Genomic DNA, 11,114 nt, shown 5'->3' with positions numbered 1-11,114 from the left:
TGCTCCCACCACCATCTCTGCTTTAAGTCTCTTTGCAGTTCTGACACTCCCTGAGCTCGCTCAGTCAAGTTCTTCGCTCTCAGTTTGCATTCCTAGGCACAGCTCCTGTGTGTTCACCTTCTCCTCCCATCTTCCTCCTGCTATCACAAATTGCAGCCACCTTTCCTTGAATCAGCTTCTCATCATTCCTTCAAAGAATGATGAAAGAAAGCAACCACCTTGGCTAAGGACAGCCTAAGGTTTTCTTCTCACAGGACGAAGGGCCACAGTAATCATTTTTATAGCTTGTTGGAGATTGTAGTCTCCAAATTTGCTACTGAAGTTAAGACCTGTCTTTCCTAACCCATCGCGTGTACATTTTGAACTAAGAATAAAGAATATGTAAAATCATGGTTGTACTTGTTTAAATAACACCTACAATGTTTTGTTTTGCATTTCAGACATACCGCAAATAATTTTTAGAATTACCAAGAGATTAAGATGAAGGCTTTAAATCACTTAGGATGTGGGTTACGTCCCATGCAGAGGTTAATAGGCTATACAGTTTAAGATGCCAGTAGAGCTAAATCAAGGAATTTCATAATCTAAGATTTATATCACAGTGCTGGAAAGGCCACAGGTCTAGGACAAGAATTTATGTTGGCAAAGGCTGGGATTAAGTTTGAGATAGGTAGTTTGTCAGTTTGTCTTAGGAAAAAAGCAGCAGCTTCCTTAGAAGATTTAAGGTATATACAAGATTGTAAACTCTTAAAGTAATAATATAGTAGAGATAGGAGAGTGTCATAAGGATCAAAGTGCAGTACATCTCATTAGCCACCCAAAAGATCAGTCCAGGTTCAAGAGAAATTCAAATATGTGCACATGTACAAGAACAGGAGTAAAAACATTCTTACTACCTTCACTTAACAGTTCTTGTTCTGCAAAGGCCTAACTCCCCATGAAAACACTTTAAAAGTGGGAAACATACAGAAATTATAACAGCACTCTTCAATTACAATCCAGAACTCAATGGGACTGGAGTTGTAATTAAATCCCAGCTCTTGAACTCTGCATTCTTTATGTGTATGCCAATGACTAGAGAAACACTAAGATGTGAAAATCTTCTCACCTTTTCAGGTAGCGTTTATATCAAGATAAACATATAAGAGTAAATAGTATTACAGACAAAAATAATGAGACCAGATTCTCCTTCTGTCTAGATGAGGGGAGGGAACTGGAAATAATGTAGCTAAAATTGGCAAAAAGGCAAAAGATAACACTACAGACAAAATTATCTGTTAATTTTTAGTTGTGTTTTTTTTTAATTGAACTCAAGAAAGTAAAAACAGATTTATTTTTTTAAACAGTCAGATTTTCCTTGCTTCTAAAAAGATTTATGGATTCTTTCCACTGCCTTCTTTATATACTTTTCCCCGTATTTTATAACTCAATTTCACATAAGGATAAGGAAATTTAATTCTCTTGATTGTGTTAAAAAATAAGCCACAAACTTGACCTTGTATTTAAGTCAACCCTAACAGAAAGAAAGTATTTAGAAATAATTCCTAGTTAAAAATAAATTATTCAACTATGGTAAAATGCAGAATAGATATCATTAGTCCTCCAATTGTTTGTGCTCCACATATAATTTTGAAATGTTTTACCGAGGAACGTTGCTGTAGAGAACTTATAAAGGCATAGCTTCATTGATTTGACAAATTCTGGAATAAGCATCAAAGTAAGGATTTGCACCATTTAAAGGCAAGACTATAAAAACTACATATTTAAAATGTTAATCCATTAAAGACTGTATAATCAGCAAAACATATGGATTATTTTAAAGAAAAGAAGAAATAATATGAGCTTCCCCAATACCGTAGCAGGATACTTTTTCCATGTGAACACCCAAGCCAAAAGTAAAGCACTTCCAACTTGTCATATATCGACAGTCAGGTACTAGCTGTTTTATTTCAGCTGGATGATAGTGTAAACAAGTACACATTCAGTTTCTTCTGTTCAGGCAGCCTTTCTATATGAATCCATTTTGTTTACCTACATTGCACAGGTTTCAGTTACACAGGCTGCTTACAGTCATCATACCTGGTTTCAGCACAGAGGCAGGCTGTTTTTTGATGAAATGTTTTTGACCCAGAAATCTGCTGTCTTCACGGTGCTTTGTCCCCCACATCACTGTTACTCCACCTACATTACATTTAAAGAACTGATGAATCACTAGATACAATCACCCTATGGTTGGCGGCATCTTTCAGGCACACTGCACAGCTGCAAGTGACTACTCTGACCCCAAATGAAGGAAAGAGAGTTCACGCTATTTCCTACCAATGCCTGTGGGCTAGGTTACAAGCTGCAAAGACCAGCACAAAAATCATCCAGGCACAAGTTCTTCAAGCAAGTACGAATCTGTAACTGCTCTAGCAGTAGACATAGGACATCCCAGACAGTGTTTTTAGGAGGAAACAGCACAGCGGCTTCACTTTCTTCTAGTCATCTGCTGAGGAGGTTGGTAGAAATGCCAGCAGTGATGAGGAGCATGTTTCCCCTTGCATACACCTATTGTGAAGCAGGCAGCTCGCTCAAGGGGAGCAGTGAGGGAAGGAAATGCAGAGGAAGTCCCATGTTGTATATTTTATGAACTGTTTTACTATGTTCCAGAAAGAAAAGAGGGAGGAAAAAAAAACAGGTTGACAGCTCTGCCTTTATATAAGTAAATATATGAAGTTGCAGAAACACCGTGCTGCTTCTTGCAAGAGGGTAAGCCAGGCAATCCTGCTTTTCACTGGCCATGACAGAGCCTGGGCAGTTCATGGCCTTCCTCCGTTAACATCTGGCTATAGGACAGTCTGAGCAAGGGAAGGCAGCCTGATTAACATGCCGTATTGATATTCATTTACTGCAGTGGGTATTGGACACCATTCCTAGTCAAGGAACATTAAAGCACAGAAAGTGACTGATTTCTCCTCTTCCCGCACCCCCAGTCAGCCATAGCCTTCTCTAAATAGCAAGTCAGAGGAGTGTTTTGTTATTTAAAGAGAAGAGGCTATAGTCTGTGGCTATTCAACAACAATAGCCACCCCAAGAACTTTTGCACAATGTTCCGCTTTTAAGCTTTGCTAGAAATAAACATTTGAGCACAAGTTCAGGCATTCATACCATGGTACGTGAATGTCTGTGGTGAAACACTAATGTTACTGCTAGAGCTGATTAAAAGGGAAAAGAGCTAGGTATAAGAAGGTCAATAACTAAGCAACTTCTCCAGGACTGACTCATTTACATGGAGGGTTTTTTCGCAACCCTGCAGTCAGTGCAGAAAATAGTAAAGTGGTTATGACTGTACACTATGCTTACAGCTGCCTGAAAAACTAGGTCTTTCTTTAAAAATGGGTAGATTAACAGGACAGTTTGGACACTAAGGGTGAGGAGCAGGTTTGTGAAGATCAGGTTTAAGATAGATTGGCATCTGCCTCCCTTCAGAGACAGATTTCTGTATGTTTTAACCATTGGTGTCCAACTCTGTCAAAAGAGAAAAAATATAAGATAATACAGAGATGAATGAACTGGACATCATCCACTTTTAAACACTGTCTTGCTAGAAAGCCCATCAACCACTGAAGCTAGTACTGTTTGGTCCTATTTGTAAGCACAGGGACTTGTTTCTGCATAGGACTGAATTTCATTCTGGTTGACTATATGAAATAAGTTTATTACTTGACTAACACTTTAGCTAAGATAGAACAAATCTTGAACATCTCAGAGTATTCCTTCAAGGAACAAATTGTTCATATTCCACAGTTAGTTTTGATTTTCAAAGTACAAGCCCCAGATTTGAAGGTACCACCACTCAAGTGAATTCTCAGAGCCAGAACCCCAATGTTAGCCACCTGCAATTATCCTCTCATCTGCAAACACAAGGCGAAACAATAGCATGTTCACACACTGCCACAAAGCAGCACAGAAAATTCATCAAATCAGCAGAGACAGCCAAAGCCCTCTGACCCCCCCCTTTTTGCAATGCCAGACACCTCTCTTACTACTCTGTCTCTGAAGGAAACATTGCTGAAGAAGTCACTTCACACCTGCAGAAATGTCTTTGTTGAATAATGGGATAGGTAAAAGCATAAAATATTTTCATTGCTCAGGTTTCCTTACAGAACCAGTATCTAGCTGCAGGGCACTTCCACCTACAGATCAACATAAAAAAGATCCTGCTGTATATATGCTGTCCTCCCCCACTGGGCAGAAGTAATGGGAGAGGGGAATTCTTTAGTTACAACTCTGCCTAACTGGAAGACAGACATTCCTGTAAAATTGTGTGTGGGAGCATTTCACAGTGAAACCAAAACACTGTTAAAAGTAAATTCAGTGAACTACTTCTCATGCGGTGCTGCTATATGAAAAGATGAGGATATTTTATTATACATACACAAAGTGCCAGACACCAGCACCACTGCAGTGCCAGATTGCCATCAGAGAACTACATTCTAAGTCCACAGGATCTCCTCTCTGAGACTGTGGACCAAGTCATAGCTTCACGTGACAGTCCCAAATGATCCATTCCTTACTGACATGAGGAGTTGGAGGCAGAACATACCTCACCAATTTAGATTCTATGCAACTGTTTTATCCTAATTAAGTTCTTGTTTGGAAATAATGCAACCAACATGATTTGATGTGGCACCCCTGACTTATGATACCAGATTTATGCTGTTAGAACAAAAATAGGTGTTCCTTACAACATAACCATATAACTGATGAACATCTATGCCAAAACTGTTCTATGTTAAAAACCCTCTGCACCATATTACTTCATGCAGCATCAGTCCAAGGAGATACTGACACAAAAACAGGTTTTTACCATAACTATGATGCACTGTATTTTTATTAGAGCTGAATTGTTAGGGTGCTTAGGCAACTGTGTGTCACCAAGAGCAACATGGTATTGTTTTGTTTTGCAAGTTTTACCCGTGATATGACAAAGTAACGAAGGCTTACTCTCTGCCTTAAACTCAGCCCAGTTTGACAAAATTGAAATACTTGATGTTTAATACAATTGATTTTCCACCCACCAGGTGCAGTAGTTAAACACCAAAATCAATGCCGATCTCTCAAGTCTTACTTTTTTTATAAAGAAAAAAAAAAATCACATTTGACTGTTGTGTAACAAATATTGAAAAGTACCAAAGTGAAGGAAAAAAGGTAGCAAAGAAACTAATCTGGTCAAGATGATCAACCCCTCCCAAATGACTACATAGAGCAGCAAAGTACTGATGACAAAATAACGCTGTTTGGCAGTAAAGTTATGTTGGCTTTTTAGGTCATATCCTAGAGATGGACTATGTTCCCACTTCTTGCCAAAATGAAAAACAAAAATTTGCATCAATGCAATTTTGTGAACGTCAGCATGGTAGAATTAAATCTTCATACTTGGCCTAACAAAGTCCAGCTACTGCTTATGTACAATTTCTGGAACTGTAGATACCCCAGAATACATACACCTTCCATTAAGCCTCAATGGGACTTCATAACTCAAATATTTACAACTACTCCCACTCATATTTTCTATGTGTTCTTGAAGACATATAGATTAATACTTGCTGTAAATTGTTTATTATTTTTAAACTGTATTACCATTACCACAGTGCATTCTTAAGGCAATCTAAGAGAATGATTGCTCTGTGCATTATGTATGCACTCAGCTATTGTTTGAGGGATGCTCACCTGCTGGGAGCCAGTTTCACAAGTTATATTTAAAGACGTCATTACAAAAGTAAAAATATTAAAGTAGCAACAGATGAGTATAGCTATTAGCACTACAGCAATCCTTCAAAATACTAGTTCACGCAAAGTGACAAGCTTCGTGTAAGAAAACATCATGCATTCTCTGAGTGCATGCCACTGTTTCATCTAGCCAAACCTAAAGAGGTTTCAGCTTCTACTATTTCACAATTTTACAGTGTTATTTCTGTATAGAGATGTTCACTGCTTCCACAAGGAAAGATAATGCTTACATCACACACTGGACACATTGGCCAGGAAGTCTTCCTGGATGCAGCATAACTAGTGAAAAAAATCCGGACTTCTTTTTACATATTATCAGTATTGGATAAAGATTCTTTTCATTTATATCAAATGTTTGAGACTTCTTTATTAATTCATAACTGAGCACAGTTAACTGACCATTCTTCATTGGCCTACGTATTAACCAACCATACAGAGTTTTTGTCTAACGGAAATAAATAAATAAATAAATAAATAAATAAATAAATTCTCCTTCTTTAATCTTCATCTGGAATGCAGAAAGTTTTCTTTGTCCTTCAGGAAGATTTCCCCCCTCAAACAGGAAGTGCAGTTCTGATAAGATCACATTTAATCAGTTAGTATACTGCCATTATTTGTTCAAGAATCAGAAGCCAGTTTATAAAAGTGTTCTTTAACACATTCAGGTGAACGTTGCTCAGCAGTGCACTTAAAAAAGCAGTACTGCTTTGTATGCCACCTTTTCCTTCCCCCCCCCCCCCCCCCCCCCCCCTCCTCAGGCACCGCTAACAGCTGTTGTTGGGTTTTGGTTTCTTAAACAGGAGAATTACAACTACATCAGGACAGAAATTGTTGCATTACTCCAACTATTCTGTGCAGAGGAAACACCAATGTCTAACAAAAAGTCCCCTTATGTTTTACCAAAAATATTCTCACCATTCCATTTTCAAAAGTTGGAATAAAATTTAAGATTGACAAAAACCTGAATGTGCAGGACAGACAGCTAGGGAAGGGAGCATCTTCTCTCAGAAGAGGGAGGAATACAGGAGTTGACATGGGTAAATGCTTCCCCCCCACCCCCACTAAAACTGTTGGTATTTTTCTTTGGCTAAGAGTAATTTCGTCATAATAATCCATCAACTGCCTTCTTGCAGAAAGAGAATTAAGTTGCATTTTATAAATCTCTCTAGGTGGCCACCCTGTTCCTGGCGCATTGAAGTTTCCGTTAAAGCCACCAAAATCAATAGCTACCTGCCTGACTGCAGCAACATTAAGTTTAACACAACAAATTCCAGTATGCATACACAGTAGTATTATGCAGTGCGCATAGTTTTGTCGCTCTCACTTCACCACTGATGCTCATTTAGATTTTTGCTCAATACTTCACTGGATTCAGTCATGTATTGTCCCAAGAAAATACTAGAAACAAGACAGAGAAAAAACAAAACAAGGTAACTTGCTCCAGGAGTCCCTTACATTCCAAGTCAGAGGAGCCCTGCTTCAGAATTTTCAATCAAAACAACACCAGTCTACAAATCAAAAAGAATGTCATTGCCACAGATGAAACAGCAGAGAAACTAACAGTATCTACAGACATCTCCATCAACTCTGTGGAAAGGGAAGAGTGATCCTTTGACAATCACAGTGGATTTCAGAACATGCATGCATATAACACACATGTATACACATAACACGTTACTAACACTTTACCATTACAAGTTCTACAAAATAGGTATGGATTCATCTCCTGTTTTCTAACAGTAATTTGGCTTACCAGATAAAGTTAATTTTGTTTGACTTACTCTATATCCAAATTATTGAAACAGTTTTTCACAGGGCCCAATTCTTCTGTTTTCTCACCCATACATAAATTATTTTTTCAAGTTAAATTAAACTACTGATGGACTGTGCAGCCAAACTTCCACACTATTCTGTTTTCCAGAATTTTAATTCAGACCAATTTTATGGAAGCCACCACACTTGTTGATGTTTCATTTTGCAGTGTATAGCATTGTGCCTGTTACATTACTGATTAGACTGTGAGCACAGTCATTTTTTAACTGGCTACAAGGATACTACAGGCACTCTACCTTCACTTCCACACTAAAACGAACATACAAAGCTAAGATTCATAGAAACATATAATGATTCGGGTTGGAAGGGACCTTAAAGATCACCTAGTTTCAAGCTGCTGCCATAGGCAGGGACACCTCCCACCAGACCAGGTTGCCCAAAACCCCATCCAAAGTGGCCTTGAACACTTACATGGATGGGGCATCCACAGCTTCTCTGGGCAGCCTGTTCCGGGGACTCACCACCCTCATAGGAAAGAATTTCTACGTAATATCTAATTTAAATCTACTTTTTTTTTTTTTTTTTTTTTAAGGTGAAAGCCATTTCAGTTTAAAGCCATATTCACATCCAGTCAAAATAGGAAATTATCTTTATGCTACTTAGCCAGGAATTAGATTTTTTGTGTGTGTGCATGATGTACACATATGTAGTCATTAAATTATATTACAATTCCAAAGTTTATACATAATACTGTATTCTGTAACCCACACTGAACTCAATGTGACGCTGAAGTAGTACCAATCCATGTTGGATCAGATTATAAACGAAAAATGCTGCTCAGAATAACTATTTTGTGTTATGGAAAACAAAAAAAAAAAACTTGCAATGCTGCAGAGGCACCACTGTTCTACACCTTATTAAATAGATTTAGTTGACCCCATAATGAAACCTGTGCAATAGTCTCCAGAATGAAGCACTTCCACCCTAAAGGTCTTACCGCTGAGAGCAATAGGACGGTCCATTCTATTATTTTCTCAATGCCAAGATCACCAAAGTCAGATCTCTCCACTGTGCTAGTGAAAGCTACAAACAAAGGCAATCTTTGAGCCTGGGAGCAGCACTCCCATTAGTCCACACAGGGAACTAGGTCAAAGAAGCCCCAAGGCCTCTCTGAACTACATAAGCAAGCAGAGGCCCATAAAGGGGTACTTCTGCAGCTGCGTATCCCTTATGCAAAGTAACAGCCAATTAATAGTCTCTTTTCAAGACACACCCATGCACTGGATGACAGGAGAAAGAACAACGTCCAAGTTATTCCTTAGGTCAAGAAACATCCTGTTGGCTCACTAAGCTAGTTTAGGGAGGGGGGGAAGTCTATACAAAAGAAATCCCAATGGATGCAAGAAGAGAGCTCCAGGCTACCCTTCACTGCCAGCTGCAGCAATAGCCAAACCTTTTAGCCACTGGGGACTGGAAGGAGACCAAACTCATCTCTCAGAATTGTCGGAGTCCAATTGCTGTTCAGTTGTAGTTAGAAGATTATCTAACCCACTATCAAAGTCAGGGGCCAGCTATAATCCCCAGTTATCTTTTCTTACAATAGGTTATAAGGAATTGGGAGTTTTTATCAGACAGTTGCTCAGAAGAAGAGAGAGAGAAGATAAACTTTATTTTGGATGCAATATAGAAATCACTTGCTTAAATGCTGTTAATGGTAGGTAGTACAGCTGCTTTCTCTACGAGGTCTGTAGCAATCTACTGTTTTGAACAACCTTGATAGCTTACCCTAGAGACAACCTAGGTAAGTTAGTTTTTAATTGTGAATCTTCTACTCAACAACAGTGGCAAAACAAGAGACCAGCAATCTAGAATCCATCTGGTAATGCTATGTTCACCTTTTAACAGGCATACAGCTCTGGAGGTTGCTCACCTAAAGCTAGCATCTGTTCGTCATGCTAGTTTCCTAGTATCTCTCCTGTTTATCTGCAGGCAATATAGAAGCACATTGAACATTACAGTAGTACTTTTTGGTTTTACAATCATCTCCATAGCACACTATTGCAAATTTACCAATCATCTCTGTATTCTTAGCACAAAATATGCTGCTTTATAAAAGTACTTATCACTTTGCACCAGTATTATATTCTGTGTTAAAGTTAGTGTTACACCTTCAAAATAGTTTTAAAGAGCCTAAAGCAAAATGCACTCTCCCCCCAAAATAACAAAGAATTTAATAATCATGCCATCCAGTCTCATCAGCTACATAATTTTCCACAAATAAATAAATAAATAACCTACAGCTCAAACTATCATACTATGCCACATCCAGCAATTATTTACCAAGTCCAAACAGGTACAGGACTTCCCTATGCCTCCTCACGTTGTTAGCTAGTACACAATATCTGCCTCAGTTTGGGAACGAGGCATAGAAAGAAATCAGGCTGCGGGAACAATCACAAATCAAGGACCCTGGACATTCTGAGAACCCTATATACATTTTAACTGAATGTCAGCACCATTTTGAATGTGTGGAAAATAAACAGCCAACTTGTTCTCTTCAGCCTCCCTTCCCTCCAGTCTAAGGTATCCCCTTTTCCACCATATTTATCTTTCTGGAAAGGTAGTCCCCCATCACCTCAGCCAACGCCAAAACTCTATCACACTATCCCTACTTGCAAGTCATATTTTTTTCCCTGGATTTTGGTGGAAGTTGCACCTGAATTTTGTTTTTACTTTTTTAAGTTAATCTCTTCAAGAAAGACATTTTCTTCTGTTCTTCACATGTACAGGGGACTCTAGTCTTGGATAATCCATGGGTTCTACTTAACTGGGCATTTTAAGGGGTTAATTAATAGGAAAACTTCCTTATGCAACAGCTCTGTAAAGCTACTGAGAGGAATGCCAGTTAAATAGGGCTAGTCTGACCACACAGACTGGTGGGCAATGGAGATTATTTCCTTATACAAGAGCTGGGGTGTGGGAAGAGAAGAGTAGAAATTGCATGCAGTTTTGATAGACAATTTTGAAAGGTAGGTGGTATTGGTAGGCTACCCACAGAGAAGAAAGTGTAATATTCGAAATGGAGATTATTATATATGTGAGATAAGTAAGAATAAAACAAAATGAATGTTTTCTAAGTCTCCAGGAATTACATAGTCAGAAAACTCCCTAGCCACCAAAGATAGCAGGACTCCCCCATTAGTACTGCCAATCCTATGTGGACTCAGGAATGAGCAAGTTAACACAAAACTCTTACAGTGTTTTATTTTCAGGCATAATTTGAATGGTAACTCCAAACAAACAGGAACATTGCATATCACAGTAACTTCCTACATACCTGCAGAGTGCAAACAAGGACAAGGACTTAGCTAGCATACTGCAAGGAGAAGAGCTGCATTATGCGAAGGTATGTTAACCATAATATGTTTTACAATGAACCATAGGAACTAGAGTGATAATCGCTAGGATCCAAGATATAAACCACAATAAGCAAAGGTAGCAGCAGATTACTTACTTGCATTTTAGCTTCTTCAGTCCGTCCCCCCCCCCCTTTTTTTTTTTTAAAT

The 11,114-nt window shown here is 38.6% G+C and overlaps 1 protein-coding gene across 22 annotated transcripts in view; it reads right to left on the bottom strand.

Moving 5' to 3' along the window:
• LOC310900658 (uncharacterized protein) overlaps window positions 1-11,114 on the bottom strand; it is a 255,378-nt gene that overhangs the window by 71,174 nt on the left and 173,090 nt on the right. The window contains exon 1 of one of the 22 annotated variants that reach the window (XM_083838942.1): window positions 8,546-11,090. The exons of the other annotated variants lie outside the window; for them this stretch is intronic. Coding sequence (XP_083695068.1) covers window positions 8,546-8,570 — 25 coding nt within the window. The 5' untranslated portion in view covers window positions 8,571-11,090. Of the gene's footprint in view, window positions 1-8,545; window positions 11,091-11,114 lie in introns of those variants that run through there. 22 annotated transcript variants of the gene reach the window in all.

Source organism: Anser anser (assembly GCF_964211835.1).
Source record: "Anser anser genome assembly, chromosome: 5".
Taxonomy (NCBI): domain Eukaryota; kingdom Metazoa; phylum Chordata; class Aves; order Anseriformes; family Anatidae; genus Anser; species Anser anser.
Note: the sequence above shows the minus strand (reverse complement) of the source record. Positions and strands in the feature narration are given on the sequence as shown.